Here is an 18999-nt window from a genome sequence, read left to right as displayed (position 1 = left end):
TCTGTGGTCTGTAATCTTTGGTTGAGTACATTATTTCTAACCCAGCTCTCAGAGCCATAACTTAAAACTGGTTTGAACACAGTCGGTTGTACTGCTAGTTTGGTGATTTGACTAATTTTTCTCTTCTTTCATATAAATGTATTCATTCGGCTCCCCACCATACCAGAATAAATCTTGCTTATTGTGATGCTTATTTCCCAATTTAGTTTGTGATATCACTATAAACTATTTTTAAATAGCTGAAATACAAGCATTCCCCAGATTACAAAAGAGATATCTTCCTGAGAATGTCCTTAGGTTGGATTTGTATGTAACTCGGATTCCTGACGAACAGTATATATATATAATAATAATAATGGCTCATATGTGGAAATAATAATATAGTGTAATACTATAGTAATAATAATAAGATGCTGAAGGAAGAGTATTATGGAGGGATGTGGACATAAGAAACAGATGGAAAATATACTTTTGAATGATTGTGAAATTAGTCGGAAAGAATAAATTAGAGAGAAATTAGTTGGAACACTAAATTACCTGTATACAAGACAGTGTTCAAACCAGTTTTAACTTATGGATCTGAGAGCTGGGTCAGAAGTAAAACACTTGACCAAAGACTAGAGACCGCAGATATGAGAGTCCTGAGAAAGATTAGAGGTGTGAACAAATGACATCAATGGCAATATCATATTAAAAAGAGGATATTAGAAAAGAACTTGACATTGTCAACATCCAGGAATGTGTTAGCAGAGCTAATCTCAGGTGGTATGGTCACTTAAACAGAATGGGTGTGGAAAGATTAGCAAAACAAGTGTTCTCTGTGAGGTTGGCAGGAAAACGACCCAGAGGAAGACCAAGATATAGGTGGATTGATATGGTACAAAGTGCCTTAGACGATAGAAATATAAGATCTGATAATGTTGGAGTCTTGACAAGTAACAGACTGATTTGGAGGAAAATTGTAGATAGGAAGTTAGTAATGATGTAATTTTTTTCATGTAGTACTATCATATCCTGTACACCCCTTGAGGGTACATGGCAGGAATTTGATGATGATGATGATGATGAATTTGACTACATTTTAGTGCCGGCAACATAATATATTAACAGGAAATTGTCACTGCACATTATATTTTAACTTGTGGCTTTCAACAATCAAACTCGTATTATGGATAATAAAAGAAAATCAAGAATAATCAATTGAAACACAGTCCAAAATTGCCCACCAATATTAAGATTACATTTATTAAAAAAAATGGTACATATTGTTGCTAATTATAAAAATCTGTCAAGAGATATTTGAACTTTTGCTTTCTTTTTTTCCTTTTAAATTTCTCTTATAGCAGGCAAAGTTTATTCAGCCATTCTTTGCACTTTAAGAAAACAAGTGTTTGGATCCAGTTTCTCAAACTGAGCTAAACAAGAAGTCAGTTCTCAAAATGCTTCAGCCATTTCTTTTTCTGTGAACCTTTTTGGTTCTGACATTTCATGTCTTTCTTCACTTGCAACTATAGCAGCTTCTAGTTCAATGAGATCAGCATTTGATAACTGTTCATCCTACAATTTTATAAGTTCCTCCACATCATGTTCATTGACTTCTGTTTCGAACTGTTTTGCAATTTTTTCACTGACTTCCTCAAATTTTTGTACTTTTCAAAACTTCAGTTGTCAGGAAAAAATTGCAGAGATTTTTTCTACACTTGTTTCTAACACACTGGAGTAACATCTTTCCAAGCTTTTACAATATTTCTCATTGCATGAGCCAGCCATTGTGAATAATATTTAGAAAACACACGAAAAACGTGAAAATAAGCACAACACTATATAGTTCATTCATAACAAGAGACACTCGGGAACTGGGATGATGCAGCTGTGTGGCTGAGCACATAGTTTGCGGGTAAGCGCTTTCTGTAAGTACTGTGTATCTCAGGAATTTCTTACATAAGTACAGATTTACGTATCTAGGGCTCTGTGTGCATGTGTGTCAGGGGCATTCAGGGTGTTCACTGCACACCCTGAATGCCCCTGACACACACAGAATAGCAATAACACTGATATTATATTTTTGCATTTATTCCTGTTAAAGACTCCAATCATTGTTTCCTGGCTTTGCGTGATGCCTGAAATTAAACACAGCATGCTAATTCATCGTGAAGAGAACACTTTTAGATGCATAAACATTACATCACATTCATGTTAAAAGCCGGATATGTGGTCACAAATACAGATACCTTTGAGCTCTTTGAACAGACATACAGATGGCACAACAGGTCAAATTCTTTTCCAGTGGATATAATCCACCCCGAAGGTGAGGCAAAATGTGTGCTGGGAAAAGCACCCAGAAATCAATGGCCGTGATTGATTATTTTGTCGACTAATCCAGTTGAACGTTGTCATTTGTCACGATTTGCTGTTTTTGTTTTCTGAGTTTCATCTGTTTTGCTTGCAATAGATGTGAAACTGACATGTTTAGGACCGATATAGACAAGTAATTTTCAAAAAAATAATCTATAACTTTTTTGCCCATATTTACAATGGGAAATAGTGTTGACGATTTGCTGAATGTCCCATTTTTTGCAAAAGCTTTTGCAGATTATGTGAATTTATTAAAAGGAGGTTGTTTGAACTTGTGGAACTTCTGTATAAATGAGTGAGTAAATGAGTTCAGCCTTTCTTTGGTTCAATCCAGAAAAATAAGAATTTCCCAAGTGATTACTTTTCTGATTTCTGTGTGTATTATATGGCTCTATTTAAAAATCCTATCAAAATTCAATTTATCTGTGTCTCACTCTAGTATTTGCTAATGATAATCTAATTTCACCACAAAGCACAAACCCTTTGTGCTTCTTGCATAAACGGCACTCATGAAGTATAGCTATTGTTCATTTGACTTTTATGCTTTCCATATTTAAAATTATATTAATTGATAAAGTATCCAAAGTTATCCTACAATTATGTTGGAAGTTTTTTGTTTTTTTTTCACTTGGTTAGATTATAATAAATTTAGTTGAATCCTTTATCCAAGAGTAAGCAAACAAAGCTTGCGTCTGAAGTATCTTCAGGACTGAGGCAACTCGTGGTAAAGGTGGACTAAGCTCTCCTCACTTCTCTTAGTATCTCCCATAATGCAAAGCACATCTCCTTGCAGACATGTATAATGCTATGCATTAAGGGAAGGGCCACTACCCAGACTTTTATACTTTTATTGAGGTCTCGTCAGTGGGAGCCAGACCCAGAGGTGGTGATACTAAGGTGGAAGTAATGGAGAAGTCATATTTACCTATACGAATTGCCACAAGGTGTCTCACCTTATTATTAAATTACTCTGGATTTAGAGAAAGATGTTGGAAGTTTGTTTTTTTTTCCTTTCACTTGGTTAGACTATGATAAATTTAGTTTAATCCTTTATCCAAGTGTAAGCAAACAAAGTTTGCGCCTGAAGTATCTTCAGGTCTGGGTAGTGGCCCTTCCCTTAATGCATAGCATTATACATGTCCAGAAGGAGATGTGCTTTGCATTATGGGAGATGCTAAGACAAGCGAGGAGAGCTTAGTCCACCTTTACCACGAGTTGCCTCAGTCCTGAAAATACTTCAGGCGCAAACTTTGTTTGCTTACACTTGGATAAAGGATTCTTCCAACATCTTTCTTTAATTCCAGAGTAATTTAATGATAAGGTGAGACACCTTTTGGCAACTCGTGTAGGTAAATATGACTTCTCCATTACTTCCACTGTAGTACCACCACCTCTGGGTCTGGCTCCCACTGATGAGGACATCAATAAAGATCGAAACCGGTCTGGGTAGTGGTCCTTTCCTTAATGCATAGCATTATATATGTCTGCAAGGAGATGTGCTTTGCATTGTGGGAGATAAGTGAGGAGAGCTTAGTCCACCTTTGCCATGAGTTGCCTCATTCCTGAAGATACTTCAGGCACAAATTTTGTTTGCTTACACTTGGATAAAGGGTTAAACTAAATTTATTATTCCTACAATTAATTGCATTGGACCAATTAAGATGAGTGCTGATGTGCTATGCAATCATATGGTCAAATTGACGTGAATTTTGTAGTGTGGGTTGCATTAGCCACGTGACAGCACACCCAATATAAATGGGCACACGACTCCACCTATATATAGATATATATAATAAAAATAAAATTAACTTTTTGGCATAGGATTGCTATGGTTGAAAACTAAGAGTCTATCCAATCCTTTCTTTTAGAGTTACACGGTGATCAGCATTCATTTTAAAAATTTTATGGAATTTACAACCGTGTTTAAAAAAAAAAAAAAAAAAAAAAAAACTTTTTATAAAATTTTTAAAATTTATATATGATATTTTTTTATATAAAAAAAAGTTTTTTTAACACGGTTGTAAATTCCATAAAATTTTTAAAATGAAAAATAAGTCTATCCAAACCAAATTTCTGTCTGGTTTCTGATGAGAACAGTTCAAAACAGCTGTCAGGCCAGTAAAACATGAAAGCATTAATAAAAGGCCAATTTAAGTGGTGTACACCAACAGCCACTCTTCTGCTGAAGATTATATTCTCATAAGCTCTCAGGAAATTTTGAATCAGACTATAATAAAGAAATGCACTTAAAAAGAATTTAAAATATTTGTTATTGCTTTTTCTGTTTGCCACAAGGAAAACTATATGCAAGTGTCATTCTTCTATTATTATATAATTTTGCTCACAATGTTTGAGACCAAGATATTTGTAAAGGTTATTCTTAATAACGTTTCACTCCTAGGAGAGATGTAAGGTTTTGGAAAAGTGGGAGACAGGAAAGGAAAATTAGAAGCATGGCAATGTAAAAATAATAATAAAATAAAATAAACCTTTCATTTTAAAAAAGATTGAGAAATGTTAAACATGAAAAGAATTTGGTTATATTAATTAACTTTAGAGATTTTATTGAAACTGCAAACACAAATTATTTGCAAATTTAAAAAAAAAAAATCTTCCCATATTTACAATCTTTCCCAAATGGTGGGAGAAAATCCTCTTAAAAAAGTAATATTTCATTGTCTTTGTTAATTTTAATGTTATAATGAGATTTAATCATACACATGCAGGTGTGTGGGAATTATAATTGCTTAGTTTGTGATCTCTATACAGACTTGATTTTTAAAGATGTTTGAAATATATTCTTGGATTAAATGCATTTCCTGTGTATCAAACTACAGGTAAAATGTTTCCATCTTCAGAAGCAAATTGCATACTTGCAGTCACTAGTTGTGGCTTCTGAGGAGATTAGTAGTAGAATCCATGACTTCTTGCAGATTCCACTTTGTAGTTGCTATTATTATTTTATTTTATTTATTTAATATTTTTATGTGAATCCTTCTCAGGAAAGCTTGATAAGCTATAGCACATTTAGTACCATTTGCAAGCTAAGAATTAAATAATCAGGTATGGAAAGTTACGTGAAACTTTTACAGGTGACATTCCCTTTAAGCCATGAAGCAAATGCACAAGTTATATCTTTTGAACAGCAATCAGCAAAACATTTTACATTTATAAGTTCCCAAAATTATCTTTAAAAAAATGAGACATTACTTATCTTTATTCAACTAAAATATAATTGTATATAAAATATGCACATACATAGCATATTCTTGTTGCATCTTATTTATTATCCTCATTAACTTAAAATTTCCTGCAGCTTTTATTATATTAAAAATTAAGATACTAGGAAGGACTTTAAAATCGTTAGATTCATTAGTGTGTGAACATGCAGCAATATGGTTAAACAGAATTTAAAAGCAAAACTACAAACCAGAAGTTTGATGGCAGGAAAAAGTTCTAAAGTTCAAAAATATAATTGTATATAAAATATGCACATACATAGCATATTCTTGTTGCATCTTATTTATTATCCTCATTAACTTAAAATTTCCTGCAGCTTTTATTATATTAAAAATTAAGATACTAGGAAGGACTTTAAAATCGTTAGATTCATTAGTGTGTGAACATGCAGTAATATGGTTAAACAGAATTTAAAAGCAAAACTACAAACCAGAAGTTTGATGGCAGGAAAAAGTTCTAGAGGAGTACCAAGATCTAAGTGAGTTGATGCAGTTAAAAGTGCTGTATAAGACAAATATAGAATCTGACAATACTCTTCCAGAGAGATAAAAAAGTGATTTGGAGAAAAGGTTTTGATAAGAAGTTAATACTGCATGAAAAGTTTTTATTATTATCATCATAGCATACTGTACGTATCAGAAATTTAATGGTAATGGAGATCAGAAGATTAAGGTGCATTTTAAAAGGAAATATATCTTTGTGTTAAAACATTGATAGGGACAAAGATTTTTGTCTGTCTTCTTTGTATATTTTAACAATTGAATTTTAAATAAGCCTGTTTATTTTCTAGTTAAATTCCTCAGCAGATCTTGAGTTACTTCTGAAGAGCAATTCTACAGCTTTTGTTGAGCAACTCTTTAACTCTACTCTCTCAGAATTATTTAAGGAACAAAATACTAAGAACAAGGTAAACATTATTTGCAGAATATATATTCATAATGTTTTAATATTTTTTTCTGAGATGTTGTTGGATTCTGAATATATAGAGATTGGAGTAATTATTATTTGCTTCAAAATCCAACATGATCTTCCATCACAAAAGCTAGACTTGTAAACATTATTTAATGTAAATAACTTATTTTATAATTTAGTATTCATATAACTACTTTAATTTTGTCTAATATTTAATTATTTATTCAAAGATATATGAATTAATAATGAAAAGGCTGTATTAAATATTATTAAGCTATTTTAATTATTACTATGTTAATATTATAAGAACTTGTATTTGATAATTTAACTGCGCATTATTTGAAATGTAAACATTCTCTATTTATTCCTGTTTGTAAAGTTTAACGTTATGTAATAGCTCAATTTTATTATATTTTGTTTGGTTGTCATGGAAACATATGTAAGTGAGCGAGCACGTTTTTGGAACAGAACGTGGGGAGAAAGCTGAAAGTTTACTAAAAAGGAATTAGTTAAAGATATCACGAGAAGAATTTAGGCTGGAAAAACGGAGATATAAGCGAAGAACGCTGAAAATAAGAATAATAAAGAAACAGAGAGAGAGGATTAGCATTAGGTTGGAATCGGAGCATTCGGGAATCACAGTGCGATAATAGCGAGTCGGCAAGTCACTCAAGCAGCTAATAAAGTCTACTAGTCGAGAGGCGGTTAGCTAATAAGTTGTAGAATAACAATTATAGCTACGGAAGACAGCTGAGTGACTACTAAATAGACTAGCAATACTTGAATTGAGATTTAATTTCAGGGCCGACCTGTCAAGGACACACAGAATCTTGAAATAAAGCACGGAGTTACTAGAGAATAGTAGAGCTGTAAAGTTGAAGTTTACCGATAGCTGTGTTTAGAATTGTAGTGTCTAAGAATTAATTGAATGCCGGAAGAGTGAACAACTGTGCATATAAAACCTCAAGTTAAGGAATTATTGTGTATTGCCTTAATTCATAAATGATCAATAGTATTTCATGCAAGAATGTTTATGTGTATAGTGATTAATTCAGTTATTGCTTAGAAGATTTATTTAATGAGTGCCGTGTTCTGTTTAAGTGTTTACGTATAAGTAAATGAAGAAAAAAGATTATCGGTAAGATTATTCCAACCATTAATATTCCTATACAGAGAAGTGTGTGAGTTTCATCCTAGAATTTCCTTATATTAACAGTAACTATTGGTGAGAATTAACTGAGGTGTAAAATTAAAAGTGTTTGTTTGTGAAGAGGTGTGTTACTGCAATTTTTATTGTATTTGGAACTTAAGGAACTGTGAGAAAACTGTAATAGAGATAGCAGAATTACCATTGTCTGAGTTTGTATGACTGTATTGTCAGGAAGGCTGAAGTGTTTCTAATAACTTAATTAGTGATTTGAAGTTAAGTGTAAAATTTGTGATTTTAAAATTAAATGTTTGTTTTTGTTAATCAAAAGTTGTATTTTGCCTGAATCTCTTTTACTGCACCATTCATAAAATATTCGAACCAAAGCAGGTAAATTAAGTAAGTCAAATATACTCGGCCAGTATATATTTTAAGGAGAAATAGTTGAAGGTTAATTTTTCTTCAATTCTTGAACTAATTCAGATATAGAGTGGCACAGTCTTTAAATATAAATTTTCTCTATATTTGAATTAGAAACCAACTAGCAACTTATTATTTTGTTTAAGAACATCATAGTGACTAACATGTCGGATCCAAAGTATAGATTAAGGACAAGTAGGATCCAACAATGTGTATATATATATTATCATTCTGAATTAGTTATTTAAAATATCTATTTCAATTTCCAACACCTATATTCAATTCTTACTATAAAAAAGTACCAAAAAAAGTCCTGACCAAATAAATCCTCATAGCACAACCATGTTCTAAAGGAAATTCACTATGGTAAGCAGCTGTTCACATAGACTGTACTTGTAGTCTCTTCAAGTTTGTCATAGCGGGAGTCGACTTTGTATGTTGGGTTGAAACAGCCCTGTTAATAAATATGAAAGAGGTCACCTGTTTTTGATATATTCATCAAACAAAAAGAGGGTAAAAAAAACATCCTGATTTAAAGTATCTACATGCTTCTTGCTTCTTTTTTTTTTTAAATACTATTCCTACTTATTTTTTTTCTCTTATTTAAAAGTTATTTGTAATGCTTTCGTATAATGCCAGCTGGACCAGGGATTGTCATTGTTTTCATAGTTAATTTGGTTCATAATTAAAAGTTTATTGTTCTTGAAGTGTGTATGTATAGCCCTGTAGCATAATACTAGGCTGCTAGAAGAAAGATGTTATAGATACTTAATAAGTATAAAAAAAACAATAAATTGACTTTTTTTAACAGTACCACTATACATACTTAAATGATTTTTAATACGTTACTTTTCAGGTAATAAATAGAAAATAGTTATGCTCGAAACATTTGTAATCAGAATGTTTGTAGTGTCATTCTCTAACTCATTCATGTAAAATTGTAAATGTAAGTTCAGTTACTTTTGAAGAGTATTGTGCATATTATAATAGCAAAATTTACTGAAAAAGTATCTTGTATATTTAGCAGCAGTTATAAATCAAAATTATCACACGTGCTGTTCAGGTATCAACAGATGACAGATAATGGTGTTCTTCGTTAAGATGCAGTTAAGAGCAATTAGTCTGATAAATGACCCATCTCTTACCAACTCACTCCCCTCACTTTCGCATAGACATTTAGTCTCTGCAATTTGTATATTCTATAAATAGTTCCATGGAAAATGTTCATCCGAAGCAGCACCAATAATTCCTCCACTCTGTACTAAACCCATTGGAACACGTACACCTTGAAACCCACAGAACAAGTTTATTTTCCTCCTCCTCCTCCTTCATTCCTGCTACTGCTATACTGTGGAACAGTCTTCTTCCCACTGATGTTTTTTCCAAGGAATACAATATACAGGCTTAAATTGAATGTCAACACGTTTCTCCTTTACCAATCCACTACCCATATACGGTACTATAGGTTGATCAGCCAACCACTCATATATGGGCCCAACATTTAAAAAAAAAGGAAAAAAGATGTATTGTATTTCAGGGGAAGGCTGAGTGGCATAAGCATTATAATTCATTATCATTGTTGAATGCAGAGTGTGGTAATTTTTTTTGAATTCGAATTATTATTATTATATAACACCTCCAGGGAGTCCAGAGACTCATCGAGGAAGGGCACCTACTCTACAACTCTCCGTCTCCACCAACTGCAACTACCTTCATCATCTACACCAATGCCCATCTACTGCCGACCACCACCACTAGTATTTTCAAAGACAATTGCAAAATCCATGCCCACAGCCTTTTGGCTGGAGAACAGATATGCTAACCACTTAGCCAACCAGGCCAGAAAATTTATAACAGAGTTTTTCATTCTGACTTATACATTTTGCCATTTTCATACCTCCTCTTGCACACCTGTCCAAATTGTTGTGTGTTTTACTTTTCATTTCTTTATTTCTTTCTCGTGTTCTGTTTTTCTTATTCACCGGTAATATTTTAGATCTGGTGTCGAGGCTATCAGGTGAAAAGACATGCTGTTAGAGAGCTCCTGAAAGATTTGTGATTTTTGTTAATTTGTTACGTGTTTTCTTAGATTTAGTGTAATTATTGTACTATAGCATTTTATAATATAATTGAAGAAATATTATTAGTTTTTAATACTTTTAAAAATGGTGCTGAAAACTCATCGTATCAAGGTAGTGTCTAAAGCTCAAGTTGTTGCTACTAAGGAGAGTGTTTGACCTGATGAACAAAAGTACTCCTGCAGAGATGATGATAATTTATCTGAGGATAAGTTGACGTTAGAAATATCTAGATTAATAGAAATTATTAGAAAATCTACCAGGGAATTGGAAAAGGTGGAAAAGTAATGCAGAAATGAAAATATGACTTCTGCATTACTTCAACCTTAGTGGGAGCCAGACCTCTGGGTCTGGCTCTCACTTATGAGACCTCAATAAAGGTCGAAACCAGTCGAAAAGAGGTCACATACTGAACTACAAAGCTGGAAATTATGATCAACTTAGGAGAATACTATCTTTGTTCCCATGGTATCAGTTACTGAATGGGAAAAATGTCAGCAGTGCATGGGAATATTTGAAAAAATGCTTAAATGAGGCATTATCTGACTGTATCCCTATTGTTCAAGTAATAAATAGGTTGGGAGTGAAATGGATGTGCAAACTTATTAAGCAAGAAATCCTCAAGAAGAAGATGATGTAGAAAGAATATCGTGAGAATAAGAGTGAGAGGAGTTATGAAATTTGTAAAGCTCAGGCCATAAAACCGACGAGTATTGTGCGGAAAGCTAAATCTGAGTATGAAAAGAAATTGGCCATGCAAGCTAAAGCAATCCAAAACAATTTTATCATTATGCCACAAGCAAAAGAAAGAATGAATGTGGAAGAATAACTTTATTGAATGCAGTGGTACTCAAGTGTTGGAAGCTACTGAGATTGTTCAGTTAACTAGTACTCACTTTGCTAAGATATATCAACCAGGTGTATGTAACATGGTGCACAGTGCTACTGCTACATTGGATGAAGAGTTAGAGATTCATGAAAATGAAGTTGAAGAGCTATTGCATAACCTGGATAAGAATTTGTCTATAGGGACAAATAGAATATCAGCCTGTTTGCTTAAAGGAATGTTCAGCTGAATTAGCTACACTTTTCACATGTTTGTGTAACTTGAGTCTCAGCTCAGGAATGGAAGAAATGTATGATAGTTCCATTGCACAAGGGTGGTGCAAAAACTGATGTGTCTAACTACCAGCTTATCAGTATTTCTGGTGTGGTAGTGAAGATTTTAGAGAAATTGGTAAGAACTTGCATACAGAAACGGGTAGACAAACATGCTATACTCTGCAAGGAACAGCATGGGTTTACTAAAGGAAGGTCATGTTTTAGCAATTTGCTCATATTTTATAACAATGTTATGGCCCAGTTGGATAAAGGGAATGGATACACTATGATAATGTTGGATTTTTCTAAAGCATTTGATAGGATACCAAACGAAAGGCTGTTGCATAAACTGGAGAATGTGGGATTGGAATATAAACTTTTGACTTGGATCAGGGGATAGTTGATGGACAGATATCAGAAAGTGATATACAGTGGGTGTGAATCTGCCAGATTTAAGGTGACCAGTAATGTACCTCAGGGTTCAGTTCTTGCATTATTGTTTAATCTATACGTTAATGACATCAATAAGGATCTAACATCAGATGTGCAATTTTTTGCCGATGATGCGAAGGTAGGCAATGAAATCAGGGATGCTACTGATATTCAGCGATTACAAAATGATTTGAATAGACTGGAAATTTAGGCAAACGAAAATTACTTTTAATTTAATGTTAGTAAGTGTTTTGCTCTTTGCCATGATTAGAGTTCCAGCGGCATATTATATTAGCAGGGTTATGCAACAAGAAACTGAAGAGGCATGGGATCTTGGCATATTAGTGGATAGTAATTTAAAGTTCAAAGGTCACATAGCAAAAGTTGCAAATACAACTCAGAGGATAATTGCTATGTTGAAGTGAACGTTTACATGTAAGGATAAGGAAGTCATTTTGCCTCGTTATAAGGTTTGATAAGATCACACCTGGATTATATTGTTTGCAGATTTGGTCTCCCGGGTTCCAAGTGGATATAGAAGCTGTGGAAAGGGTGCTAAAAATGGAAGGAATGTCACAATGAGTTATAAAGATTATATCTGGATTATGGGATTTAGATTGCGAGTATGTGGATTTGCAGACTCTGGTTAATAGGAGAAAGATGGGTGATATGATAGAGGTCTATAAACCTTTGAATTGGTGCAATAGAATATCAACTGAAAAAATGTTTCGTTATATGGAAGATGGGAAGCTTCCATATAATGAAGAGAATACAGGGGCATCCATGGAAGTTAAATTTATTTGCAGTCAAGAAAGGGGTATGAGCTAGGATTTTCTCCCAGAGACTAGTGAGTGAGTGGAATAATTGCCCTTAGGGGTAGTGAGTGCATCTAGTGTGAATGAATTTAAGTGAAGGTATGATAGCTGGTTTTGGGTGATTTATAGTAAACGTGAGTCCTTGTCTCACGAGTTCTCAGATAATAATAATAATTTCATCTTCTATTGATAGGAATGGAAAACCTAGACATAAACAATTCTAAAATATCCCTGGTGAATATGAAAAACAAAATATGAAGAAGAAATAAATATAAAAATTCAGATTAGTATGTAACTGTGATTTTTCAATGAACATAAAGATATTTCAAGGTGAATTTCTGCTGATAAATAGATTTATGATTGGGACTTGGAATGTTATATCAAAGAGGCTAGCTCAGGATACTTCAACATGAACTAGCAAGCTGTGAATTGTCCATCATTGGTGTATATATGTCAGACAAGATCATTGCCCAGAATCTAGATAATTAACAACAGAGAATAGAAATCCCTTTCTTTACTCCGGTACTCCAGAAGGAGGCAAGAAGAAATTGGTTTCTTGATCCAAAAGAACATAAAGCATTGTGTCATAGACTTTAAAACCTGTAAATAGTACACTTCCAGTAGTGAGATTACAGAGTAAGCCACTAAATATATCTATAATATATGTATATGCACCAACAACCTCACATGGCGATCAGAAAGTGGATCTCTTATCACCAGTTCAATAACCTGATCCGTGAAACACCCAAGAAAGATTTTCGAATAGTACAAGGGGACAGGAATGTGAAAATTGGAACAGATAATAGGAAGGCATTTTCTCTTTTTTGTTAGTGCTTTTTGACTAGGACAAACAAATGGCAGTATGAAACTGATAGAATTTGCTTTGCAGATGGGAAAAAAACTCAATCTCATTGACAGTGTACCTATAAAAACTAAATGTAAAACCTGTATAAACTCAGCAAGAATAGATTCTCTCCTGGTCATGACAATAGAAGTGACCATAATTTAGTTATATAGCAACATTTATGTTGAAATTTGGAATGTGACCACACAGAAATAAGAAGACAAAAGTTAATTCACACAGTTCTAATCAAACACCACTCAAGAACTGTTTAAAGCAAATATTGCTTCTCTTTCTGAAATCCCTCCAGACTCTCTCTCTTGATCTTGATGCATCTTACCAACAGTTTTCATAGACAGTCAGTGAAGTAGCCAAAAACATTTTTGGAAGAGAATTCTATATCAGTAAACCTTAGGTTGTCCAAATAATTAGAGCTTTGCAATCAGAAGAGGAGATTATGACTAATTTGGAACATTGGAAACAACAGTGAGCATTATACTTATCTGAAGAGACAGATTAAAAAGGAGATAAAACTTGCAAAAAAATGTTTATTTAGGGAAGATAAAAAGATTTTTTATCTAGGGAAGATAAAAAGAAATTGAGGATAACCTTCAAAAGAATAACCATACATCAGCATACCAGATAATTAAGAAACTTACAAAGCCTTGAATTCATAAGACCTGAATAAGTGAGAATGAGAATAGAATAAATATTACTGATCAGGAAAAAATATTGAAAAAATGGTATGATCATTCAAGTAAACTATTGAAATATGATGATAGCTTGGACCATCAAAATTTAATGGGAATTGCCCCAGTGATAACAGAGAATAGTGATTATTGTATACTTTGAGAAGTAGAAAGAGCTATTTGAAGATCAAAAACAGGAAAAAAATTGCAGGAGTTGGCAATATCCCATCAGAACTGTTTAAAACAAGGAGAAGAACCTATTGTTAGTGCACTCCATAAAATTTACTGGCAGGTGTGGAACACTGAAATCTGGTCAAAAGATTGGCACATACTTATTCTCATTCCTATTCTGAAAAAAAGGAAACAGCAAAAAGTGCAATAATTTAAGGACAGTTAGTCTCATCAGCCATCCAACCAAAATAGTTTTAGACATCTTGCTCCCATAAATTGAAGCTAAAATGAAATTCAACTTTTCAGACTTCCAGGCCAGATTTAGAAAAAACAGGACTGTAATAAACCATATATTTGTACTTTATATCATTGGAGAAAAATTCATAGAACATAATAAAGTAATATGCAATAATCTTTTTGACCTTCGTGAAGCCTTTGATTCTGTTTGGCATGATGTTCTTTGGAAAATTCCACATTATGGAAAAGATAGCAAAATGATACTCTTGATTGAATCCCTTTACTTGTCTTCTGAAAAGACTGAAATTAAGAGAAAGTATAGCACTCCCTTTCCTATGCAGTGTGGAGTGAGAAGCAGAAGTTATCACCTATGTTATTTAACTGCTTTCTAGAATATGTAGTAAATTAAACTCTGGAGATCTGTGATATTTAGATGGTATTTAGAATTGTCACAAGGTTCGATTTTGGCTTTGTTTGGACTATTTTTATTGGTAAATTTGCCAAAGCTGTTCAGAATAACAGTAATAATTCCCCTCCGGCTAAATGGAGGTTACGCAGAACAGTAGTTTGTGTCTGCAGTACATAAGCCAAAAACTGCTCTAGGTTCAATGTTGTGATAATAAACAGCAAGAATGCTATTACAAAATGTACCTTTTTATTGTCTCTAATCGGTTTATTTTAAATTAAGTGATACCTATTAAGCATCAAATGAAAAATTCAAATAAGGGTCATCCATAAATTATGCAATCCTTTTGGACATTTGTTACAAGATAACTTTTGTGATGCAGAAAGATATCAGTGTACAAATCAAAAAATAAAGCTATGTACGAGGTGGTATCAAAAAGTTTCGAGACTAGGTTTGTAACATGCCAACAGATGGCAGCACAAGGCTGGCACAGTCACAGGGAGCACCTATCATCATAAGTCAGTGTGCCAAAAGACATTGTCTTGTATACATCAGGAGCTGTGCAACTCATGCTATTCTGATCACCTGCGTTACCACATCTGCAATTTCATCATGGACAGCAAGTTAGAACAAAAGCAAACATGAAATTCTGCATGAAACTGGGCAAATCTGCCATAGAGACGTTTGACATGATTCAGCGTTTATGGCGATGCTGCAATGAGTCGTTCTAGGTGTTTTGAGTGGCACACGTGCTTCAAGCACGGAAGAACATCACTGGAAGATGATGAGAGATCAGGAAGACCTTCAACGAGCTCAACCCCCAAAAATGTCGAGACCATTCGGCAACTTGTGCATGAGGATCGTCAGAAAACACTCCACAACATTGCTGCCATTGTCAGTGTGTCATACGGAACAGTCCAGGCAATCCTCACGTGTGAATTGAATATGTGCCGCGTTGCTGCCAAGTTCGTCCCCAGGCTGCTGACCCAGGAGCAGAAGGAACACCTCATTGAAGTCTGCCAAGAACTCCCATCAGTGTGTCGTGGATGACCCATCCTTCATGTCGAGGATCATTACCGGTGACAAAACTTGGGTGTACGGGTACGACCCTGAGATGAAGCAACAGTCTTCACAGTGGAAGAGCCCATCATCTCCATGACCGAAAAAGGCTAGGCAGGTCCGCAGCTCGATCAAGTGCATGCTCATCGTCTTTTTCGATATTTGCGGCATTGTGCATCAAGAATTCGTCCTCAGGGGTCAGATCGTCGAGTTCTACTGCCAGGTTTTAAGGCGTCTGAGGGAAGACATTCGGCGACCACATCTGTGGCACGCGAAAAACTGGATACTCCACGACGACAATGCATCCTATCACCGAGCTCTCCTCACACATGAGTTTCTCGCCAGAAACAACGTGATCAAAGGTCACCGTTTTGACACCATTGCGGAGATCCAGCGCGAAGAAGGTGCTTGACATGCTTCAAAAAGAAGACTTCCAGGACAATTCCAGAAGTGGCAAGAACTCTGGGAGTGCTGTATTGATATGCAAGGGGACTATTTTGAAGGTGATAGTGTGTAAACGTAGATAAATAAAGTAATTTCTCGTAAACAGAGCTAGTCTCGAAACTTTTTGATACCACCTCGTATATATAGAGAGAATTTCAATTTGGCTTATTTAGGATATTAATAGGGAGAATATTATAAATTCATCTATATTTTATAGCTAAATGTAAATGAAATGTAATGAGTTTCAGAATTTACCAGAGCTTATGAGCAAGTAACCTTCGACATCAGAGTTGCCGTGGCTTGCACTACTTTAAAGACACAGACTTTTCCCAGGAGCCTATATATATTCATCTTTTATTAGTGCTTGAATTAGGGTAAATGTGGAGATCAACAATGCTGTATAATCCATAAAGAGTATAATTACAAGGTATACAGGTAGTTGTGGGTGTAGGAAGTAACTTACCTTTATGTACACTAAATGTGAGAAGCATTTGGAACAAAGAGGAGTTTTTGGCATTGGTTAGCCCTTTTGAGCCAAAAGTTATTGCTATAGAATTCAATGGCTGCAGTATTTTCAGGGCATATAAAGCAAATAAGATGTGGAAGGGGTATTACTGATGATAACTGGTGAATTGCAGCCAAACGAGGAGAATTTCATAGGGTAGCAGTGAAAGGGAAAGCAGTACATTTGAAGAAATCTGATCTGCGATACAGGCTAACAAGACAAAATAGTTGGTTGCTGCTATAGGCCAGGGGATACGAATGGTATGCATTGGTAAATAAACTTAGTAAGTGGAGGGTGGATAATTATTATGGGGAACTACAACTATTGGAATATAGATTGGAAAGAGGAATGGTCATGTGGGTGAAAGGAAATGGAATTTATGCAGCTACTGAGGAATGATTACTTAAGGCAGCATGTGATTACTAACTGATTGATTGAGATTGCTGAATCTTGTGATTGCATCAGATTTGTTGCCCAGTTAAACAAGGTTCCTATTTAATAGAAAGGGGGATGGTAAATCCCTTTATGTTTTAATAGCCGGGTACAAAACTCTATTAACAATTTCTATTTCTTTCAATTTTATTAACAATTTCGCCAGTGAAATAGCCTTTTGGCTTATTAAATTAGTAATTAACATCAAATATAGGAGTACACCACTTCGACAATTCGATAGTAGAGGTATGTAAGTTAATGTTCACTTAAAACCTTGATATTCCTGTTCTACCTACTCGCTGATGAGACCTCAAAAAAGGTTGAAACCAGTCTGGGTAGTGACCTCTTCTGATAATGTAAAACAATTTATATACATCTTTTTATGAGAGAATATTAAAGGTAGTGAGGGAGCTTGCTCCACCTTTGCATGGAGTTACCCTGGTGTAGTACTACCCAAGTGATCATTTACACTTGGGCCTGCCGATAGTTTTTTTCAGCATGAAACTCTATGGATTTCGATCCGAGTTTCGTACCCGGCTATTAAAACATAAAGGGATTTACCATCCCCCTTTCTATTAACAATTTCGCCGGTAAAATAGCCTTTTGGCTTATTGAATTAGTAATTAACATTAAATAAAGGAGTACACCACTTCGGCAATTTGATAGTAGAGGTATGTAAGTTCATGTTCACCTAAAACCTTGATATTCCAGGTCTACCTACTCACTGATGAGACCTCAAAAAAGGTTGAAACCGGTCTGGGTAGTGACCTCTTCTCATAATGTAAAACAACATATATACATCTCTTAGGAGCTGGCGTTTACATTATGAGAGAATATTAAAGTTAGTGAAGGAGCTTGCTCCACCTTTGCATGGAGTTGCCCTGGTGTAGTACTACCCAAGTGATCATTTACACTTGGGCCTGCCGATAGTTTTTTTCGGCATGAAACTCTATGGATTTCGATCCGAGTTTTGTACCTGGCTATTAAAACATAAAGGGATTTACCATCCCCCTTTCTATTAACAATTTTTGCCGGTAAAATAGCCTTTTGCTTATTAAAAAAGGTTCCTATTATTTTTGTCAGTGAACCAGGGTGAATAGTAAAAAGTCCGCTACTGGAACAAATCCCAGAACATGTCCCAGTTCAACATCAATAGAGATCAAGATTAGTACTATCAATACATACATATAATACAAATACATATAAGATAGAAAATATGTGTTAATCGACTGTTTATGTAATTGGTAAGGCTTCCAGTCAATAGTTGGCTATTAGTAGTTTAGTGTTTTTGGAGAGTCAAAAGTCATACACAGATTTTCAAACAACACAGGGCATCCCTAATCCCTGCATGATTCAGTGGTCAACTGTAGTTGAGAAATCTTGGGAATATTACAAGGATTTGTATATAAGTTTTGTTGATCTAGAAAAGGCATATGACAATGTGCCAAGAGGTTCAAAATGCTACAGTTATATGGTATAAATGGGATATTATATCAAACAATACATAGTCTCTATTTAAGCTGCAAGTCAGCAGTTAGAATTGAAGGAGTTACAGGGAGATGGTGTGAGATAAAATCAGGTGTGTGAAAAGGATGCACATTACCTTCACTGAGATAATGAATAATCATTATCTATATGGATCACATTATGAAGGAAAGTGGTATTAAATCTGATATCCAAATTGATGATGTTAATCTTAGCTCTACTTTATGTAA

At 34.4% G+C, this 18999-nt stretch overlaps 1 protein-coding gene across 5 annotated transcripts in view; it reads left to right on the top strand.

The window, feature by feature from the left end:
- LOC150101248 (uncharacterized) overlaps nucleotides 1-18999 on the top strand; it is a 392942-nt gene that overhangs the window by 342972 nt on the left and 30971 nt on the right. For all 5 annotated transcript variants that reach the window (XM_090401379.1, XM_090401381.1, XM_090401383.1 and 2 more), the window contains one exon: nucleotides 6386-6502. In XM_090401379.1, the coding sequence (XP_090257505.1) occupies nucleotides 6386-6502 (117 nt within the window). The remainder of the gene's footprint in view (nucleotides 1-6385; nucleotides 6503-18999) is intronic.

This window comes from Typopeltis vanoorti, chromosome 12, assembly GCF_054136105.1.
Source record: "Typopeltis vanoorti isolate ZY-2024b chromosome 12, IOZ_Tvanoo_1.0, whole genome shotgun sequence".
Lineage (NCBI taxonomy): Eukaryota > Metazoa > Arthropoda > Arachnida > Uropygi > Thelyphonidae > Typopeltis > Typopeltis vanoorti.
This window is presented reverse-complemented; position numbering and strand designations above follow the sequence as displayed.